The sequence below is a fragment of the Camellia sinensis genome, chromosome 8 (assembly GCF_055761805.1).
Source record: "Camellia sinensis isolate YWXY chromosome 8, ASM5576180v1, whole genome shotgun sequence".
Lineage (NCBI taxonomy): Eukaryota > Viridiplantae > Streptophyta > Magnoliopsida > Ericales > Theaceae > Camellia > Camellia sinensis.
Window position 1 is genome coordinate 168,016,890 of NC_138968.1, and position 23,243 is coordinate 168,040,132.

The 23,243-nt window shown below is 37.1% G+C and overlaps 1 protein-coding gene, 2 long non-coding RNA genes and 1 pseudogene across 4 annotated transcripts; 3 read left to right on the forward strand and 1 right to left on the reverse strand.

Moving 5' to 3' along the window:
• Positions 1-6,663: 6,663 nt before the first annotated feature.
• On the forward strand, positions 6,664-8,295 carry LOC114308941 (uncharacterized). The gene is made up of 3 exons (XR_014338666.1): positions 6,664-6,719; positions 6,898-7,213; positions 7,638-8,295. It is a non-coding gene; the product is annotated as an uncharacterized LOC114308941 (long non-coding RNA).
• A 1,539-nt stretch (positions 8,296-9,834) lies between these two features.
• On the reverse strand, positions 9,835-10,880 carry LOC145797303 (transmembrane 9 superfamily member 12 pseudogene; annotated as a pseudogene).
• Positions 10,881-11,987: 1,107 nt separating this feature from the next.
• Positions 11,988-17,293, forward strand: LOC145798270 (fimbrin-5-like). Its single transcript, XM_082885780.1, has 7 exons — positions 11,988-12,044; positions 13,247-13,288; positions 13,367-13,488; positions 16,342-16,345; positions 16,581-16,786; positions 16,885-17,040; positions 17,116-17,293. The coding sequence occupies exons 1-7, from the start codon at positions 11,988-11,990 to the stop codon at positions 17,291-17,293; spliced, it is 765 nt and encodes a 254-aa protein (XP_082741906.1).
• A 504-nt stretch (positions 17,294-17,797) lies between these two features.
• On the forward strand, positions 17,798-20,050 carry LOC145796745 (uncharacterized). 2 transcript variants are annotated; one of them, XR_014337252.1, is made up of 3 exons: positions 17,798-18,081; positions 18,752-19,068; positions 19,964-20,050. It is a non-coding gene; the product is annotated as an uncharacterized LOC145796745 (long non-coding RNA). The 2 variants fall into 2 exon arrangements; XR_014337251.1 differs by lacking the exon at positions 17,798-18,081 and adding an exon at positions 18,419-18,448.
• Positions 20,051-23,243: the final 3,193 nt, after the last annotated feature.

A 23,243-nucleotide genomic window follows, 5' to 3' on the forward strand; every position in this document is an offset into this window, starting at 1 on the left:
GGGTTTTTGCATTTTTTTTTTTGTCATTACATGTGTGCTTGTTCATTTTTTTTTCTTGCTTTAGTTAGAAAAAAAAATTGAAAAAAAAAATTCCCAAAAAGATTTTCTTTGTATGGTTTTGCAAGCTTGAAATTTTTGAGTGGTCCTTGGTACATATTGGAATTGATGAAAATATCCATTACATATTAATATATGTGTGCTTTCTGTGGTCATTACTCATTTTGTAGTGTGTGTTTTTTGATTAGTATGTCTCATTCTGTACACACTCTTGGGTTAGCAAATTTCGAAGTCTTCTGCCTTAGTGATTATTTTTTTCTGTGGACTTCTGGCATTGTATCTTTTGCTTTTCTAGAGGAATTGACCTATACTAGCATATCATGGGTGATGTTGAGTCTCTTAACCACCTTCCATCTTTTTGCATCTCCACGGCTTTCCCCTCTATTCTTTGTAGTCCAGCCATGAGGAAAAGGTTACCTCAGAGTCACCAACCAAGCCATCCTTATTATATCCATGCTTCTCTGGTTCGATTTCCATACTCTTGAGTGTGTCAGCCACCAATGTGTGTGCAAAAGAAAAATAAAAAGAAAAAGAAGAAAAAAAAAATATGCAAAAGAAAGAAAAAATGTGCAAAAGAAAAAAAAAAGGGATTCATTGATTGAGGGGGAGCCTCCGCTTTTACTCACCAAATACCCCTTGATTCCTACTGGTTTGACTTTCCTTTGTTGTGCTTAGATTCTCTTGTTGAAGGTCCAACTTTCAGATCACTACTAGGATCAAATCTAGTGCTTGTCGAACTCCAAGAGTTACACACACACTTTTATCATGGGATCTGTGCTTTTCACATAATGCATCATTTTCTTGCATGAGGAATCTTCTACAGACTGTGCACATTGTGTTTACTAGTAATTGTGTTTCTTGGATAATCTTGTGTGTTCTAAGGTACAAATCTGAGATTTCTTGCTTGCTCCACCATATTATTTTTGTTGTTTTTCTTCTTGTTCTTTGTTTTTAGTGAGAGGGAGTTTGGTTTATCATTGCAAGAGTTTGTTAGCGTGGACATGTAGACGCGCCCGTGGGCCTCACTACAGTTCAGACTCAATTTGTGTCACGGTTCTTAATCTGAACCAAAGAGTCCAAATCTGGCAAATCATTTTGAGAAAATAGATTTTTGAAAGAAGTGCCAAACATGGACTGCTTTGCCAGATAGAGAGTCACCACCTAAATATTTTATTTTGGGGGAATTTAGGAAACCCTGACTCGGTGCCAAAGGCCACGTGTCCGTCATCACCAAAGTTGCCTTGGCTCGGGAACTTGGGTACGATTGGGGAAGGTCAGCTATGAGCACCCCCTCTCGCCCGATCCAAAGATCGGCCTCTACTAACCGTGATATCCAATTTTGAAAACGTTATGTGTTCTTATCCCGATTATTAGCCTAGAATTACTATGTTATGCGCACAGCACAAAAGTATAGACTAGATTGCCTAATTTGGGAAAAAGCATTGAATATCCGTTTGTTTTGGAAAAATGTTTTGGAATATGCTACTCGCAAGTAGGCTAAAACACAGATTTCAATGAGCTATTCCAACTCAGACAATCCAACCTTCACCCACAGGCAGCAGTTATATCACATAAGCAGCTAGCCTCATGGTAATCATGCTATCATGGCAACACTCACACGCATACAAGGATGCTAAAGCATAAATACTTACATCGTACTCCGTGCCAAAACAAAGAACTCGTTAGCAATCAATGCATGATCCAAGTCCATGTTTAAATGTCTAATGCAACGCATACGGAATGTCACTAGAGTAGGCTCGGCTAGTCTATGAATGACATGTGAAAGTGCACAAGTAGTATGTATTCAAGTTAGATTTGAAATACTAATGCAGTTAGCATGATGCACCGAGCCCGGTGCATGCAATACTGATGAATGATGCACGCATGCATAGCATAAGGTATGCTAAATTAAACATGACCTATTACTAACCATCAAAGCAGGTAAGTAAAAGGGAGAAAGAAGTGGGGGTTGGAAGACATGCACACACTCACCCACACTTATTACAAATTCGCCCTCGCTCGGAGGGACCAAAAGAATAATACAATTCTAATAATGAATTAGCTATCCTAGCTAATTAATTATTACAGACCAACTAAATTAATTAAACAAATTAATTACTTTAAGAAAGCAAGAAAAACGGCCTCGGGAAGAGGGCTCAATGCACGCGTGTTCGGGTCTTGCTCAGAAGTCCACTACCATGCGTAGGCTGCCTCTGTTTTCCCTGCTCTGCCCCTCTGAAAACTGCCAAAGTCTCAAAATTAATTCCCTGGACATTGGGAGACACCACCGGCTGAGGAGAATGGCCACCAGCAGTAGGATATGATCATCGGCTGTTGATGAAGATATCGGCCACGAATGGATTGCCGGTCAGCACTCTGTGCAGTCGATCGGCAAAAGGTTCCTGCAGAATCTGTTTGACAGCAGCAGAGGACAGAGCTTTGCATGGCAATGCAATTCAAGCAATGTATGCACCAACCATATCCCTTATCATGTTTATGACTCAAAGGGACATGGTCCTTGGTTCTCGGACCATCAATCAAGCATTTCAATGCGTGATGGCCCAAGAGACCAAGTTATGCATGTTGATTTCAAATGCAATGCAAACCAACAAACAAAGGCCCAACTCCCATCACTAAATCAAGGAACAAGGCATGCATGCTAGATGGAGTGCAGCCTAGGCATGTGAACTAAGGATGCAACATGGCAATGCAATGTGTACATGCAAGTATGCAAGCAACCACGCGAGGTGAGCATGCAAACAAGCAAAGAGATGGACTTAAACATGATTAGGCAATTCTCAAACAAGCCTAAATCAGTGGCCAAAGTGCCCAAACATAGAGGCTAACACACACACACACATGCACATGTTAAAGGGCTAATACTTAAGTACAAAAGGGCAACTCTCAAGCACACTTGAAAGAAGCATAGCATGGACAATTAACATGTAAATGAAGCTCTGAAAATCATGCTATAGGAGGTGCCAAACCAACTAAACAAAGCAAGCATATCATGCAACCAAGCCCAACGCCTAAGGCTCACCAAAGAGGCATTGGACTACACTTATCAAGACCAAACATGGCATGATTTAAGCAACTAAAATTAGGGTTTTAGCATGTCAAAATGAACCCCAAAAACCACTTAGATGACATCTAAATGACTTACACATGGAAGCATGCACAAATGCACTTTCAAGGAGCATGAAACACAAACTCTTGAAACATCAAAGAGCCATGAAATGCAAGCATACAAGCATGCTAAGTGGACTGAAATGACATGGAAAATAGTCCCAACTCACTAAATCAAAGCAAGTAATGCATGCTATACACTTACATACTTGAAGCCTACAAGCTAATATGCAAAGGGGTTATGCAATGCATGCTAAAGTCGACCCCAACAACTAAGGACAGACCTTAAACAAGGCAAAATAAACATGAAAGCTTCACAAAGCTAAGCCTAAAGCATGCTTGAACAATGGTTTACAACCTAAGGCATGTTAAGGCAACAAAATGGCATTACAAGGCATGTATGCTAAGCAAGCATGGTGTACCAAAACCAACTTAAAACAATGCTATATCATGGCATAATAAGCATAAATAACAGCTAAGGCATGGTCAACAAGAGCCTAAGCTAGGTGCTCCCTCAAGAGGCAAAAATGGTCCTTTTCAAGGACAACAAGGAGAGGGGGTGGCCCTCTCCTTCTTGGGACCTCAAGGCACCATCCTTACCACTGAAATCTCTCAAGATTTCAGTGGTGAGGAGGCCCAAACACCAAAGTCCCGGAGCTCACACAAAATAGCACAAAACAAGGGCCAAACAAGGCTTAAGAGGGGGCAAACAACCCCAAAGCTTAAAACACTCTTGACAAACTATTTAGAAGCCTTAAAAACAGAACTTTTATGTATTATATGCAAAGCCAAAAAATAGTTGCAAGATAGGTAAAAGTAGTGTGCAAAAATGGGGTAAAAAGGGACTAGTTTCTTACCCTTGAAGTCCTCCTTCACAAATGATGATCTTGTTGCCCCCTTGAGCTCAAATCCAATCAAGAACACCAAGAACAACCCTCTGGTCCCTCAACAAGCAAGAGAAGGTGTAACACTATGTGTTTGTGTGCAATAGTATGGACAAAGACACACTAGACACACACAAGAGAGAGATATAGAGATAGGAAATATGTATCAACCCTAACCCTAATCCAGAGCTCTCTCTGAAATTTTTTTGTAACCCTAATGCCAAGAGAGGAAGCCTCTTCTTATAGGCAACTCCCTCTTATAAGGCTTTCAAAACAAGCCATCCAAGAGGGAAATCCCTCCATACACGTGTATGGAGGGGAGCAGAGTGGTTGCCAGCTATCACAGCTGGCACAAAATATCTACTAAAAGTAGATGAACAGTGATCGGCCATTCAAAATTTCCATTTTGGCAAAATAAATGGCCGACCGGCAACAAAGAGTGCCGACCGGCAATATACATTGCCGATGGCATAAAATCACTAGCAGGTGGCCTCAAGCTATGGCCGGTGATGTGTGGGGATGCCTCACAAGGCATTCACTGCCCCTCCAAGGCAAAACCCAAGTGTTTGGTGCAAAACCAGACACAACACGGTCGAGTCGAGAGATCCTGAGGCAAGGCGCGCAACCGAGACCTCCGGGAACTCAAGGCGAACACAAACAAGGGTAATCACCAAGTGTTCCAATGGTGACGTCCAAGTCTTGAGGACGGTCAAAAATGGGGTGTCTACAGGACACTTTGATTTGTTTGGTAAGGGAGATTGGCTATAGTTGTTTTGCATATTGTTATGCACTGTTTGCTAATTACTTCCTTCTTGCATCTTCTTGGTATTTACATCGTCATATCATTGTTTGTGTGGTTTATGATCTTGCTTTTGTTGTTTGAGAGTTGTTTTTCATGAGTCTTAGTTTTCATCTATTCATGTTTTCCATCTCATGTTTCAAGATAATCGTGTCATATGTCTATTGCTTTTTCATATACTCTTGTGGGACTAATAGTTGTTTTGGAGATTGTGGCACTAATAGCTGTTTTGTAGATCATAACCTTAAGAAAGAAGTTTGTTTTTGTTGGCTGTAATGGATTGGGATGGTTAGGATTTTATTTGTTAGGTGTGTTTTGTCACGGCATTGCCAAAGGGGGAGATTGTTAGGTTTTTATTATTGGCAACCCCGTTTGACAAAACTCCTTTCAGTTGCATTTGTTTTCGCACTTTTTATTTCAGTGAGACTATGAGTGTTTAGATGCGAATCCAACCCGAATTATGCCTTGCAGAGAAGTTTGTGATGTTAATGCTTTCAAGATTGCAATGCAAAATTGCATTCAAAATTAAATGTCCGCCCTTGCTTGCTCGAGCCAAGGAGTGCTCGCTCGAGCCAAGGAGGTCTCGCTCGTGCGAAGGATTGCATCCACACAAAAACCTGAAAGAGTTGATTGCTCGTTCGAGCCAAGGATTCGTGGCTCGAGCCAAGGCACTAGTGGAAATCACGCAAATTAAGGTTCTCGTTCGAGCGAGAGAAGCTTCGCTCGAGCGAGCTTCAAAATCTGGATTTCTATAAGGAATTGGTTTTCTTCCAAAACTAGGATTACTTGGGATTCTATAAGTAGTTGGTTTTCTTCCAAAACTTGTGGAACTCCTCCAAATCTTTTTTTTGGGTTCTAAGGTTTATATCTGGGGATATTTTACTAGTTTTCTTTGATGTTTTCATTGAGTATTCAACTCATGGTTCAAGAAGCATACATCAAAGGTTTGTTTGTTTATTCTACACAAAAGAGAGAGTTGTTCTTCGATGGATTCTGAAGAATTCGAGCCTGAAGCTTTGGTGGATTCCGGAGTGGCTCATCGTCAAGACAATTCCGAGGTGAAGACGGGGTTAGAAGAGACACATAGAGGTTAGTTCAATTCGAGCGTGGATTCGCTAGGTAATTGAGAGTATATATACCTGTGTAATTCCTTTATATCTTCTTAGTGAATTGTTTTGTGGCTGTTGCCCGTGATTTTTTTATCACAATTGGAGGTGTCCAATTGTGATTTTTTCACGTAAAATCGTTGTGTCAATCTGTCTTGATTGTTTGACTAGGATTATTGTTTACTTCTTAAAATTGATACATAATCACAAATCAACATCTAGGGGATTTCTAGATTTTTCACATTTAAAAACTACAAGCATGCGTAAATGCCTGTAAAAATTGAATCAATTTTATAAACAATTGAATATTAATTGCCACATCCTATATTAATTTGACATCCATTCATCCTGTAATATTTTCATAATAATAAACAAATATTACCACCATAGGATCATCATATCAAAAACAAAAAAAAAAATTCAAACCACAATCAATTATTTATTATTCAAATATAAATTTATTTATATTACAATAAAAATCTCCTGCCAAAATTATAAAATATTCTACCACACTAACAAAGTTAAAGCAAAAAAAAAAAATTAGAAGAAAATTATTCCAACCATAAGTTTTGAATAGCCATAATGATATCTATCTTTCGGAGAGACAAATTTTCAAAATAAAATTAGTTCTCAAATGCTCAACCTCACTTGTATAAATATTCTTTTTGCTAGCATCCATAACTTGCGAAATCTGAGTGTGTTTCACCATCCAGAGTTGAAGCTCTTGCGGGAGAAGAGATAGTTAAGGTGGTCTTCTAATCATATACTTTAAGGGAGAGAAATGTAATACTTACTGATCACAATGATGTTGTCGGTGACCTGTGATTAGCTAGTTCATATAAAATTTCACGGTCTCTTTCTAGCACATTTGAGTTCATTTGTCTGATAGGATGGATTGATTGTTATGTTCATCTTTGTCTGACAGGTATCACTTGGTTGGGGACACGCTCTGGCACAGACTAAGGATGGAAAGTTGTTTGGCTGGGGTTATTCTGCAGATGCTAGATTAGGACAGATGAGAAAGCCATTGGAGTCCTCTCATTTAGATTCAAGTAGTGACATACCGAAAGCAACAGAACTCTCAAGTTCAGTTCTAGAAGCTGCTGAAAAATTGGTATGAGAGGGAATGGAGAAGGAGAAAGACATGCCTATTGTCTGGGAGCCCTGTTTAGTCAAAGAACCATGTCATTTCGGAGTTGTAGATGTGGCATGTGGGCTTGACCATTCATTAGTTCTTTGCAGTAAGTACTAATGCTCTGTTTGTTTGGACAGAAAACATTTCTATGGAAAATGTTTTTGGCATTTTTTAGCTTTTGATACAATGGAAAATGAAAGTCAATGGAAAATGTTTTTCGTGGTCAAAAGGAAAATAAGTTTATTTGGAGGAAAATGTTTTCCACTTATGAAAGGTGGAAAATATTTTCCAGCCTATAGTTTTACCACACCACGTACCACTAATACAACCACTAGCACATTTGTCTTAAGGCTGAAACCAAACATAAAACAAATGTCATCTATGAAAAATATTTTCTGTAGGAAATGTTTTTTGTTGAAACAGTGTGTACTGTGTACCTATCAAAATGCATTTAGCTATGTAGCATGTTTACAATTGTGATAATCTGAATTCTACCGTCTTGTTTTACGTGATGGCACTCTATTGAGCAGTGGGAGCAATATATACGGCCAGTTGGGCAGTCATTCAAGATTTGGGAATGCTGCTAGTTGACATAAGTTTTCGTCCTGTTTCCATTGCATCAGGACTCGGCCATTCTTTGGCCATATGCCAAATTGCAAGCTCGGAGGGCACAGGAGATACCACAGGCATTGTTTCATGGGGATGGGGCCAAAGTTCTCAGCTTGGGAGGGAAGGCCATGAGCAACTTCCGCTGGTGGTTGAGGAGCTGGTGAGGGGAACCCTTGTTTCAGTGTCGGGGGGCCGTGCACATTCTATTGCTCTTACATCTGAAAGGGAGGTATGGGTTTGGGGCAGTGGTAGAAATGGGAGGCTTGGGTTAGGTAGCTCCATTGGTGAAGATGAGCCGAAGTTAGTTGAATATTTGGAAGGTTCTGAGGTTCTGCAAACTGTTTCAGCCTTTGATCATAATCTTGCCTTGGTTTCTGAGGCCCCGTTTGTTTTCAGAGATAGAATGGGAGAATTCATAGTGAGGGGATTAATAGCGAGGAGATTGTTAATGAGGGGATTAAGTAAAATTATTTTTGTTTTGATGATAACTGTTAGCATAGAAATTGTTAAATTATTTTTATATAAAATAATAAAACAAATAAAAAAATATAAAAAATAAAACATTAATATTTATAAAAATATTCTTAATATATAAAAAATTAAAAAAAAAATTTAATCCCATCACTATTTTTCTAATACCATCTCTCTAACCTCCATCTCAATTCCCTCCCCAACCTCCATCAATATCATCTCCACTATCCTAATTCCTTCTCCAACTCTACAAATAAAAACAACACTAAATAACACCTCCACCATCCTAATCCCTTTCTATCTACATAACCCAAAACAAATGCCCCTGAATGATGTATATCTTGATGAAGGCCTTGAACAGAGTTTCTTCTATGAATTTGTTACAGCTTGTTTTGGTAGAGCATCAAAATTCAATTATTCAGTTATGTCATATTTTTTTTTTTTTTTTTTTTCGGGGGGGTGGGGGGTGGATGATCATTTGCTGATGTCATACATCAGCACAAATTAATGGAATTGATTTTGTAGAATACGAATAACTTAACGTTAAAAAATCCCTTTGAAGTTTTTTTTGGTCTAGTTACATATTTTGGCTTAGTGAGTTGATTTTGAAGCTGATCTCGATGATTTGAACTACTTATATTTTAAAACTCGTTGAGTAAAAAATTTATATAAAAAATTAAGATTGTTGAATATCAATAATTATATATTGAAATTATATTTATTTTATAAAAACAGACGATAATTATAATTTTAAAAATAGTTATATATTTTTTTGTAATATAAATGTGATTTAAATATATAATTATTCATATCTAGATTTTGTCATAAATATTTTATTCAATAAATTTTAAAAAGTGAATAATTTGAAAGGAGATGTTACAATATGCACCTTTTTGTGCATATGGTATGCCTTTCATAATTTTTTTACAAAATTTCATAACTTAAATACAAAATGATGTCATTTTTTTCACTACAAAAGTCATAATTGAAAAATGTCATAACAAAATCAAAAGATATTATAACAAAAATCATAAAATGTCATAAAATTATCATCCCTAACTTTAGGATACACATCATAAATTCGTTATTCATAATTTTACTACAAAATGTCATAACACACCTCGTAAATAATCATAACGTTCATCATAAAAAATAATAATTTTTTTACGATATGAACCATTTAAATGGGTGCACATTGTAAATTTCTTCTAATAATCATGTTATTTAACCCCTTCTTGATTATTACTTGACCCCTCCTCCAAAAAGGTGCATGAGTAATGGTATAAAAAAAATAAATAAATAAAATTTACAAATTTAAATTTATTATGAAAAAACAAAATTAAAGACAAAGAAAGTGGAAATAAATTGTGAGAGAATATTTGTTACTTTTGTCTCATTAGAATGAAAAGTAAAAAGAAAATAAACAAACATTTCTCTAATAAATAATTCTTTATTTAAATAGTCATAAAAAAAATAATAGAAAAGAAGTAATTTCAATTCCTTCTCATTTTCCTTTGTGACGTCAAAGATCAAAATTCAAACATTGTATAAGATACAAAATATTAGTTCCATGGTTTGAATTTCAAAAGTGGTTTTTGAGTATTTTATTTTTTATATTTTTCTGTCTTTCACTAAATACACCCAAAAACAAACATTAGTTCATTTTCATATTTTTTGTATTTTAAATTATTTTTTTAAAAAAATTTATTCACAAATATTTTACTTAAATTTAAGGATATCTACCACCACTGCCAACAGAACCTGATGCATAGAATGCTTTCCACCACCACTGCCAATCCTCAGCACAGAGATGCATGTATGTAAGGACCACAGATACTTCTGCACAAACGATAACCAATAACAAGAAGACAACAAGCAGGAATCCAAAGACATAATAGAACCTCCCGAGCCAGATGCTAGAGAGGATGAAGAAAAGTTCAATGAATATGGTTCCAAATGTAATGGTCCCGGCCCCAAGAACCAGAAGCCATGACGGATATTTGCGTGCAAGGATCTCTCTTGGTATCTCGTTGGCTCGTGTAGGATACTGAATAGGCTCAACTTGTGTTCCTAAGAAACCTCTCAGAAGGGTGAGCGGCACTGAAATGCTGAACCAGAGAGACACGGGAATAAAATAAAGAGAAATGGGAATTGCACCGGCGCTTTTGCTACCCGAGAGAATAAAATTCAGCACAGTGAGAATAACAAAACAAATTCCAGGGAAGAAGTATGCAACCGACCAGGCAACTGACGTCCAATCATCTGAAGTTCCCTTGATTGTTATCCACAAGCGTACACCAGCATAACCACCAAGAGTCCCCGGGAAAAGATAAAAAATTATCATACCGGTCAACAACATTCCTCGAGAAACTGGTGACATGAAACCAAAGGCAGCCAATACAACAGTAACAACTGCCATCCCAGTGATCTGAACCCCACCTCCAATCATCACACACAGTAGCTTTGAACAAGCCGGCGCTGAGATTTAAGAGGCCCAAGGCGAACTTCGGAAATGGAGTCTCTCTTACATTAAAAAAAAAAAAGAATTCACGGATGAAACGATAAGTTACAATAATTTTTTTATTTATTTATAGCCATAAAAAAAATTATTTGCACATATAATCATTAAAATTATAAATAAAAATTTACTTTCATATATTAAGATAAGAAGCAATCATTACAAATACTATTAAAAAAAAAAAATCTGGTCTTGTTACTTTATAGTTTGGCAATATCGTTTACAATTGAACCACGATCAGTTCAATTGGGCCTATAGTATTTGGGCATTTTTTTTTTAATCTAAAACACAATTTTATTTGGGGGCCCCTATTTTCACAGTCCAAATTTGGGGACCCGAGGCACAAGCCTCTCTTGCCTACCCTCGGGCTGGCCCTGGCTTTGAATGATTTGGTTCTCTAAACACATTGCTCATAACAAACCTCCAGCCACTACAAGAATCTGCACTTTTAGCAACCACTTTCTGCGACCAATATAAAAGTTGGTAGCTAAAAGTTACCTTTTGGCGACCAAATATTTATTAGTCGCGAATATCATTATTTTTGGCGACCTATATGAGTTGGTCGCAGAAGGTCATATTTTGGCAACCAAAAAACGAGTTAGTCACAGAAAGTTATATGCTTTTGGCAACCAACTATAAATTTGGTCGCAGAAGGTCACATTTTGGCGACCAAAAAATAAGTTGGTTGTGGAATTGGCGACCAAAATTTTAGTCGTCAAAAAATTATTTTCTCCGGCCAAAAAATACTTTAGTTGCCGTATATTGAGTTTTGGCTACTAAAACAATTTAGTCGCCGAATGGAAAATAAAAAATTATTTTTTTCTTTGGCGACCAAAAATTTGGTCGCCAAAAACTTATTTTCAACAACCAAAAAAAATTAGTCGCCAAATTAATACTTTTAGCAACTAATGTTTTAGTCGCCGCTGATTGAGATATGGCGACAAAAAAAGTTAGTCATTACATATTGAGATTTTGCGACAAAAAATGAATTTAGTCGCTGAAGGCGAAATTTTTTTAGATGGAAATCACGCGCCCACCCCTGTTCTCTGTTTACAATAACACACAACATTTCCTTCAAACCTCTCGCACAGATTCTCCTTCCCACCAAACCTCACCCCATCGCCACAGGTCGCCACATCTACATCATCGATGATCCTCCTCCTCCTCCTCCTCCTTCTCCTCCGCCTGTGCCTCCGCCGAATACGAGAAGATCGTCGAGATCTGAATCAGATTTGAGTCCTAGGCCGAGATCTTACCGTCGTGAGCGATCCACAGCGACACAATGGCTTCCAAATCCTACAACAAGATCATCGATATCTACGACGACCTTATCCTTCAGGTACATACACTACCCCTCCTTCTATTCCATGAATGCTATCTCTTCTTATCAAACCCTAATCCTACGATGGTTCTCCTGCCTCTTATCTCTCTGTCTCTCTCTCTCTGCTTGATCTCTACGCCATCTCACCGAGCTTCAAGCAGTTCGATTTCATCTAAAGGTTCGATCAATTTCAATCTCTCTTTTTCTCTATTTCAATATGTGTGTTGTTTGTATTGGTTTAGCTTTAATAAAACTGATCTGATTTGGTGTATGAAAGCTATGAATTGTGGCTTTGATTCTATTTTTGCAATGAAAGTTGAATATGATCTATCTATCTTCTCGATTTGTTTGTGATTTGTTGTTGTTGAAGTTTGATGTGCACATAGATCTTCAATATGATCTTTAGTTCCATTATTTGTTGTTCCCCTTATCTCTCTCTCTCTCTTTCTTATGGTTCTGCGATAACGTAGGGGCTGGGAAGAGGTAGGTGGATCGTCAGATTTTGAAGGATAGGTGAGGGGATTGTTGAGTTTGGTCTTGGAGGGTGGTTACCAAAGGGGATTGCTGGGGAGGGGTGAGCCAGGGGTATAGTTAATAGCTCAATTTTGGGGAGGGGGGTTCTTGAAAACTTTGATAACCCATTATTTTTTCCCCAACAATTTCAGCTTCTTCTGAAGGCTTGGGTTCTTCTCTCTCTCTCTCTCTCTCTCTCTCTCTCTCTCTCTCTCTCTCTTTTCTTTTTTTCTTTTTTAATTTATGTCATAATATGAGAGATTTTCATCTTTGAATGCATTGATTGTTGGTTTGGAGTTTGACGGATATGTCTGGATTTCGTGGTTTGATATGTATGTGAAATATGCAAAATTGATTGATGTTCATATATTTGATAATTGCCTACAAGAGATGTTTCATCTTCATGAATTGATTGCTTGATGATCTGCCTGTAGGAGATGTTTCATTCTCATGGCTAGTGTATGGGGGAGATGGACAATATGGAAAAAAATTTGAAGAAAAAGAAAAATTAAGCATGTAGTATTTGAATTCTCTCTCCCCATTCTCTTTTTTTGTAATGAAATAAGATTTTTAGTCTATGGCTATTAATCCTGTATATGAAATTTAGGTTATGTATGCATTTGTATGCATATGATTACCAAAGTTGTTACTTTTAAAGTTAATCTTAACTAGTTCTTAATATCTCATGTGTCACTGGGTTCTTTTAGGATACATGGGAGGAGTTAGATCTGGATGAGCTATCATATAAGGTAAATTTGTCTATAGAATCTGACTTTTGGTTGAAGCATTATTATACTTTGCTAATGGAGTTTGGTTTGATATTTTAGGAGCTGTTTGCAGTGGGGAAATTAGTTAGAATTGAGAGCAAAGGGCTTTCTTCTGATACAATTGCCTCTTTACCTTCAGTGAATTATAAGACACAAAGCACTCAGGATGGAAACAATGATTTGTGAGTGTAGTTTTTAGATTATTATAATTATTAAGGTTTGTATGGATAACATTTGTCTTCATGTATCAAGTGTGTTATCTGCCGGTTAGACTACGAGGATGGTGACACCTTGACTATAATTTCCTACAAACACTTGTACCATTCTGTAACAACCCTCATACTGTTTACTGATTAATGACTGATTGATTACCGATAACCATCGATCACCGTTAAACCGAATTGATTATGACTGACAATTGGACTGATTAAAGTACTGAATTGACTGACTGGAATCTGGAATTAATTGACTGACTGTATCTGTGTAAATGCATAATCCATCTATTTGACTGTTTGATTATCTGTTCGTGTTTTATGTTTAAACTGCTAATTGAAGGCCTTATCGACGGCCGAACCAGAAATTGATTAGTGTTTTATGATCATCATAATTAATGTGATTTTATGGTATAATTATCTGAAAACTGATTAGGTATGATTAAATTAGATTAAAATGAGTTAAATAGATGAATTGGACTTATTTACAACCTTGCCCTTGAGTGGGCCACTACCTATACACCTTTGAGTTCATTACACTTAAATCAAAATGTTTTCCTCAGCCTTCTTCCTTGCATTGCCGACCTTAGAGAGAGAGAGGAACTAGAGGAGTGGATTTCATCTCATTTTGATTGTAAATTGCTTGGTAATTGAAGGAATTGGAGTATAGGTTGCAAATTAAGCTTTCTCACCTTGTAATTGAAGCTCTAGGTAAGGATTTCAACCCCCCCTTGTTGTGTTTAAGCTTATTCATGCAAGATTCTTGAGCCTCTAGTGAAATAAGTCTAGAATTGGTTCATGGTTGTTGATTTAGAGCATATTTCATGCATGCATGTTAGTGTTGTTGGAGTTTGAGTTGAGTTCATGGCAAAATATTGCTTGCATGTTCACAATTATGTTCAAGTCCATGATTTCATCATGTTTTGGAAACAATTGGCTCCTTTGAGCATCAATTTGGAACTTCAAAATGATTTGAATTCATGCATGTTTGCATGTTCATATTGTTCTTGAAAAATGGTTTGAAATTGGGTTTCAATTAAACACCCTTGGGCTTTGATTTCTCAAATTGAGTTTTGCACTATGATATTCTATATGTTTACAACTGTTTTCTGGAAATTCAGCCCAAGAGGATCGGTTTTGATGCTTTTGAACTTGGTTTTTGGCTTGGAGGTGCAATCTGGAATCTCCAGATTTTGCACTTCCGCTCGAGCGGGGTAAGAGACGCTCGAGCGGGGAATCCGAGCATCCAGTATCTCTGCACTGTTTTACAGTCTGCTCGAGTGGAGGATTGGGCGCTCGAGCGGATTCATGTCTCAAGCTCGAGCGGGCGTCGAGCGGAGATTTCACCCATCCAGTACTTTTACAGTACGCTCGAGCAGGAAAGTTGACGCTCGAGTGTGTACCTTTGTTGCATGACCGCTCGAGCGGGAAAACCTGCGCTCGAGCGGGACTCTGTTTTTCTGAAAATCCTGAAACAGTCTTCTGATCACATCGTTGCATTCTTAGGCCTAGTTTAAGACATCTCGTTGAGGATAGATGTAGAACACACCGAGGCATTAGGGGTTAAATTATGTTATCTCCCAACTGTGTAGCTTAGTGTGTGTGTTTAATCTGTTAACTGTGTAGGGTTGGCGACTGGGGAGACGCGCTCTAGCATACTGTAGCCCAAACTCTGTGAGTAACAACTGTGTAAAGATATGTTCAAAAATGATTATCTTCTGAACAATTGAACTGTACTGCTTTCTGAACTGTTACTGTTAATTCAATGAATGAATGTCCTCTATTCTGAACTGTATTGTGGCATCCTTAGCAACTACTGTTACTGACTATTACTGTTACAGAGATCTCTGTCGGTTCCCTCGTGGAACCACTACTGTTTACTGATTGATGGGCATCATTACTGTTCGGTCTTTAACACCTACTGTTTACTGCTATGCTAATGGATGTACCACATATGATTGAATAACTGTTCTGACTGAAAGACTGAAGTATTGTTTAATGAACTGATTTCATTACTGTAAGGACATTTCATTCTTAACCTCCTTACACATTATGTTATTCACTAGGCTTTAGCTCACTGTTTATATATATATGTAGGTGCTCAGCCACCAGATCGGAGATAGGAACGCGGGTTAGACTCCAGTTTTGTCAAGCCAGCCTTTGTGCCTCGCTGTGAGGTTCCGGGTTGCCATGCTATGTCTTTGGGGTGTCTTGTTTTTCCCCCGTCTGTCTCCGTACTGTTTGGTTTACTGTATAGACTGTCAGCTACTAACTGTACTGTTATCAAGGGATTTGGTCCATGTACTGTGTGACTGTAAATTTTGTATAGACTGTACCGTTTGTATATGTGAATGCATGAAAAAAAATCTTTTTGGCATACAGACTGTCACAGCTCAATGGACATTATTTATTTACTGTATTGGCTTCCGCCAGGCCCTGTACTCTGTTTTCTGTGTTACTGTTCAGCAGGCCTTCGGTAATCTCGGATTACTGGCCGGTTACGGTGCTAAACCCATGGGGCCGGGTTTGGGTCGTGACACATTCTGAATGCATAAACAATTGGTTACGAATAAATAAGGTAAATGCATTGTTCTTTTTGAAATACTTTCCCATGCTATAATGTCCATGTAGATATTACCTATTAGATTTGGGGGCTCTACTTAGTATTTTTCATGCTGCTTCTTCCTAACTTTCTGGCATTGAGGAAGCTTTATTATACATGTGTGTTTTACATATTCATGCACATGTCATGTTTTTTAGAATACATTGTTTCATTTGGAGTTTTTATATTGCATAAATTTGATTTTTGATGTTGTCTCTCAGTATGGTATTTACATTCATTCAGGCCTATGTACAAACTTTTTTTTTTAATGAAAATTCTGATGAGATGATGTCTATCAATGTAGCAATAATTTCTTGAAATGTAAATTCTTATGGTTGGTCATGATAAAGATTTCTCTGTTTACTACTTATGGTTGGTCATGTAGTATTTGAATTCTCTTTCCCCACTCTCTATTTTATTTTTTTTATTTTTTTTTTATTTTTTAACACTAATTTGGCAGGATGGCGAAGCCTGTGCTCACTTGCTTAATGTTCTTGCACTAGAACATGGTAGTGCCACCACATTGGATACTAAGGATCCTACTGAAAGAGCGAATTTGATTATTGAGCATGTAGAGAGAATGGATTACAAAAGATATGTCACTCCAAAGGACATTGTTGAGGGATCGGCAAATCTAAATCTGGCATTTGTTGCTCAAATATTCCAGTAGAGGTCGGACTAATTGCTTATGCATATTTTGGCTTTTCCCATGATTTTATCACCGTGGATTTCTTTGTAATTAGTTTGTGAATTTCTTAATGCAGGAATGGCTTATCCATGGACACCAAAAATATGTCTTTTGCTGAGATGATGATAGATGATGCTCAAACTTCTAGGGAGGAGAGATGGTTCCGACTGTGGATTAACAGTCTTGGAGTCGATTCATATGTCAATAATATGTTTGATGATGTCAGAACAGGGTGAGGTTACAATTTCCTTGCCCTATTTTTGAGTGCTTGTTAATTTTGTTTGATTTCTATCCCTCTTACATGCAGATGTGTTATATTGGAAGTTCTTGACAAAGTTTACCTAGGATCAGTAAATTGGAAGCAAGCAACAAAACCTCCCAACAAGACGCCTTTCAGAAAAGTTGAGAATTGCAACCAAGTTATACGGATTGGAAAGGAATTGAACTTCTCTCTTGTGAATGTAGCAGGAAACAATATTGTATAGGGAAAGAAGAAGCTCATACTAGGTTAGTGCACTTTGACACGTGCTATTGGGCTTATGCGATAACTACGTTGAAGAAAAGTTTTCTTGAGTCACAATTTCTTGTCATATATCTGCTTTTAGTAGACTTTGCTCAGTTCTGCATTTATTCTTTCAGTTTCATTTCTACTTAGTTACTATCTTCTGTTTGAGCCAGAACCTTCATGCATCTTGAGCAGGGCGAGGTAAGAAAATAATATTAATAACCAAGTATTTTTTTTCTTGTCCTGTCATGGGCCACATAGCATTTGTGTGTTTGCAATACAGATGTGTTTTGATATATGCATAAGATAATATGATTAACAGTTGTGCTAGACCAAAGCCTCATCTCTTTCAATAGTACTATGGGTGGTCAAATACTTCTATTCTAAACATATTATAATAAATTCATAATTTTTATAGGACTTCATAATGTTATAAGTGTTTGAATTGCTGATTAACCGAGCTAATAATGGCTTTTTCAGGAAGAGAACCTGTCAGCTATGAATACTGATCCTTGGTATTCTGCCTATCACTATTCTCATCCTCCTTTGTTGAAAGACTTGCTACAATCGATGAACTTGACAAGAAGGAAGACTGAAAACAAACACATGCTACCTAAAGCCAGTGAATGCACTTTCTAGTCCATTTTATACTCTTTTTAACGTGAGCATTTTCAAGCTCTAGAAATCGTTGGTTTTGAGTTTCACCGTATGAGTCCTGTTGAAATTGACATTTCTCTGTTCTGGTATTAAATTCCACACCCAACAAAGGTAAGGATGAGTTATGGGGATTTTCTGAGTTAGGTAAAAAAAAATTACAAAAATGAATAGGAAATAGCTTAATGTAACTGAGTTGCTTTATGTATTATTCTTCTGCATGCTTCATGTCAGTTTTTCAAAAATGAAAATGAAAACACTTCTTACCTGCCATGTTGTATCCTGACTTTCCTAATCAAAGGGGCATATCTTGTTCTTTACAAGTACTTTTCAGATATTGCTAGGTAGTAGTCATACTTGTGTGGTGCTGGTGAGACTTGTGGGTTGAGTGACGTTGAGCATATATATATATATATATTCTAATGTTTGTTGTGCAGATTGGCAAGCTGGTGAATTTTTTGTTTGGTGGGTTGAGATGAATGTAAGCATATATTTTGTAGTGTTTTATGTGTGAGTTGAGTGTGTGTGTTGAGTGGCTAAGGACTATATTGTGTGTTTGTTCTCAATCTGTTTTGTTCTTTCCTTTTGGTTCTCATTGGTGGTTGTTATACTATTCAAAATGGGTCTATCATGTGTTCAACACCCCCATAGACCCTGTTATGTGGCGGTTGAACATGTGTAATCCTATGTTTGAGTGGTTAGTTCTATTATGGAGCTTATTTTATTTATTATTTTTTTTGGTTTTCTTTTTTACTGATATCAACTTCTTTATGTTTCCTTTCAGATTGAACTGAAGACTGGACCAGTTGATTTTTGATTTCCTACAACCAATTAGACCAGACACTGTTTCACTCACTACATTGAGTTTCACAGGCACACTTTTTTAGTATTATATCATTTTGAGGCATTCATGAATGAATGGGCTCTATATGAAGAGTTTTAAGCATCTTACCAACTTATTGTAGAACTAAGTAATTGCCTTTTTATTTTTATTTTTATTCTTCAATCAAAAAATGCAGGTGCTTAGCAGCAAAAGGAGAGGAGTCTAGTGAATGTCAAAGATTTGCCAAATATTACCGGTCCCTTTGCCTAGGTGAATGGGTGAGTGCCATTGCTGTTAAAATAACTTTTTTCTTGGTTTGCATTGACTTGGCAATTTCTTCTAATGTGTTTGGATGCATTATGGTAAATAGGCTTAATGAGTTATATTCTGTCCTGTTTGCACAGATGATGAACTAACTACAATTATACTAAATTAATCAATTTCACTTTTATGCTTCTTGATTCCTTAATATACTAATATTATGTGGCTTGGCATTTTTATTTTATAGTTTAGAGTATGTGCTTATATGTTTACACCAAGCCTTGATGAATCAATTTTCTAGATAGAATAACTACTTTATTTATTTTATTATTATTATATTTTTGAAAGGATTGAAGTGCTAGTTAAATTTCATTTACGATAAAATTCTTTAGTTAAAATGATATTTGATTTGTAGAATCAAGAAATGCTTTTAGTGCATGCACATATATTTTAAGGCTAGTGATGCTTTGTGAAAAAATGTTGAGCAACTAAAAATAATATATTGATAAACTGAGTTACAAATTGGATTGCTGTGATTTGGTTCTTTGTTCCCATAGTTCATCTTGGCTCATAATATTGGTTAACCAACTCCCTCAGGTTTAGGCTAGGATTGGGAATGAACTTAAAACTGGAACCAATTTAAGACTTCAACAATCTTACTCGTGAAAACAAAGATAGACTTTCACTTATAAACATCCATTTTCAGAAAGATTTGGGATTGGATAGCTTAGATACTGTGGAGATTGTAAAGGCTCTAGAAGAGGAGTTCAAGCTAGAGCTACTGTGGTCATTTTTTAGTTATTTTTTCCATCCACACCCTCTATACTTTGAATTAAGATTATTTGTTCTATGCTTATACAGAAAGCTTTATGTAGTCATATGTGATCCAAGTGGACCTCTTTATTTTTGCAGCCAGGGATATGCATATGGTATGAGAAGTTTCCAGATCTCAAATTCAGAGATTTGTTTCTTACATGAGAAAGCTGTGCAGGTAACAAAATAGGGAATATAGTCCCTAGTCTAGTCGTAGACTTCTTCAATGAAAAGTGTGCAAGACCGAGGAATTAGTGACTATTTAGGCTACGTTTGATGTTTGGGATATGTCGAATTAGTGACTAATTTGTTTGTACATTATATCCCAAATTTGTTCAACTTGTGGTCTTTGGACCATGTCTCTTTAAGGAATCAACTTCTTTTTCTTTTTCTTTTTCTTTTTACCTAATGAATTTTTCAGTTCTCTTGATTGTGAATCAATTTATGTCTTCATGTTGAATTTTTTGATCAAGTATTATTTTCTCTATGTGCCTGTAAAATTTGTTTATACTATATCTTTGGTGTGTTCATCTTTGATAATAGGTTGGTTGGTGCTGTGACAGTGCATTGAGGAAGTGGCATTTGGAATTTATAATTCTTGTGACACTGCTTGATGAAGTGTAATGCTTTGTTTAGCAATTTTTATTTTTATTTTTTTGTATTGAGTTGCAAAATTGGAAAATGAATATGACTCATCTTTATTTTAAATGGAATTTAATTATTGTTTGATGATTTAGTGAAGTTACAAGAAAGGAAATTTGATAATTATTGTTCCTAAGCTTTTTCTTTTTTAAATGTTATTGTTCCTTAATTGTGGTTGGGTTGAATGAATTTTGTTCGATATTGGATTAAATGTTTATAAACAAAAATTGATTGTTCTAAAAAAAAAAAAAAAAAGAGATTTGGTAACTAAAAAATTGGTCGGCAAATTCTACATTTTTGCGACTAAAATCATTGGTCGGCAATTCCTTACCTTTTGACGACTAAATTGTTAGTTGGTGATTCCTCGACTTTTGACGACTAATCTGTTTGGTCGTGGAATGTGACAATTGGCAACTAAGATATTTGGTCGGGAAAATATCACTTTTCGCAACCAAAGTGTTTTAGCGACAAAATAGATTAGTCGCAGTAACGATATATTTAGCGACTAAATATTTAGTCGGCAAATCTAACTTTTCCCGACCAACAAAAATTTTGGTCGCGAATTACTTTTGCCGACCCTCAATTGGCGACCAAAGTAGCGACCAAAAAAATTGGTCGCGGATAACTTTTGCCGACTAAAAATGGACTTTTAGCGATCAATTTTTTGGTCGGCAAAGGTGTTATTTCTTGTAGTGAGCCTGAAAGCTGCTCGTTCATCTGTACTTAGGGACGGACCATAATGTAGACTATAGGGGGCTGTGGCCCCTCTGTCTTTGAGACTATCCTATTAGTTGCAATGGTTTAGAAGAGCATTGCAAGACTTTTGTTTGCATGGGCCCCTTTCCATTTCATGTCTTCAAGAGCAAATGTTTAACCAATATGACATGTTTGAAGGAAATTGAAATTGAATATAATATATTTAGAGCAATACTATAAATATAATTTGTGTGGGTGATTTTCAGATCACACTGCCCGCTTAGTTATCAGCTAGAGAGCACTGGCAGAATAGATGGCTTCAGCTAACCTGTAACAGAAAGAAAAGGCCCCGGCGGTGGCTCTTCCACCCGGGGGCACTCCGACGATCAAGTCAGTATATCTCTCAAAGATAATCAAGTGCTAAACTTACTGCTCAAAGCATAAAATTACGTACCTTAGACCCACGGGGGTGCCTCTCTTTTATAGTTTACTTAATCCTAGTCCCACAAGAAGCCTGACTTCTATGGACTCCAATTCAGTACTTACTTTGGACTCCTCAAGAGATAATGATAAAATCTCTAAGAGTTTTATCCTTATCTTGGCTAAGTCTCCTCTTTATCCTAGGACTCTGGTCCCCTATCAGCTTATCTCGGATTTCGATATCTTCGGAGATAACCTCGGCCTTTTTGAGATCACTTCGGCGTCTCAACGAGGACACGTGGCACCTCGGCTGACACGTCGGCGTCACCTTGCCACGTGTTGGTACTCAGAAAATATATCCCCACAACTGGCCCCTAGGTTCTATTACCTCGACATTCTGAGGTGATGGAACCTATATCTATATTTTCTTCCAGTAAATCGGCTTAAAATTTGACAGCCGAGATCATTTATTTCAGGCCGACATGCTTTTCCTAAAAAATCAAGATTTTTAAGGACCTTCTTATGCGCATGAGCTATCATGCACTTCAACCCAACTGTTTTAGCCACGCGTTTCCCTCTTACTGGTCCATACACGTGACGCGCCTGTTAGCTGCCTCTTTCTTCATGTGCGCCATCTGACGCCCTCGTTCTTCTAGGCATATTGATTGCTTTTGCCGCCGTTTTTGTTTAAAAAACTTTTTCCCTTTTTTCCGTCTCTTCACTTTTGCATCTGATTTCTCTTGCTTTTTCTCTCTCTAAACCCCTTCTTTCGAATCCGCCATTGCTCAAGCTCCAAGCTCTGTAATTACCTTTCGTTCTTCCTGTGAAGTTTTCGTTGTCTTCGTTACATCTGTAACTGTCGTCTGACTTCGGCAATCTTCATACCGGCTTCATATTTTCTGGTAAGCATCTGTTTCTTTCTATTCCTGTTCTTGATATTTTATGGAATTTCTTGTTTACTACTGCTTTGCTTAAATAATCAATTTGTAAATCATACATCTGAATGCGTTGATTTTGCTTTTTGCTTATGCCCTGAATACATATACTGTTCTTAGTTTTTCTTGCATGTCTTGCTACTGTTCCTGGCCTTCAACCCTTTGTATTCTTCATGTTCTTGACAGCCCATCTCAATTCTTGTTTCTGAAACTTCGTTTTTGTTTTCTATTTTTTGTATCTTTTCCAGATCTGTGCCTTTGATCTTTATCTTGATAGCTTTAGGTTTGGGATTTGTTTGTAGAACCCACGATTTAGGGCAAAACTGAAACATTCCTTACAAATTTCTGTACCAACCTAAACCTAGGTTTTTGCCGAGGTCCCATCAATAAGAAACATCTTCTTTCTGAATTTCAACCCTTCTAATTCAGGCCGATATCATGGGTATGTGGAGACATAGGGTAGATACCCCGACCAAACTTGAGTACTTTAGGCAAAAGTTCTCCATCCCTGTCGATGTCCATCTGAGACTGGCTGGGGATGATGACTCCATCATGCCTACAAAAAATGCCATGCCCCTTCCCATTGTAGCTTTTACTGAGTGCGGACTCTAGCTTCCACTCAACATCCTTTTTCGCGAGATTCTTCATTATTATAAGTTGAACCCCATGCAACTGGCAATCAATTC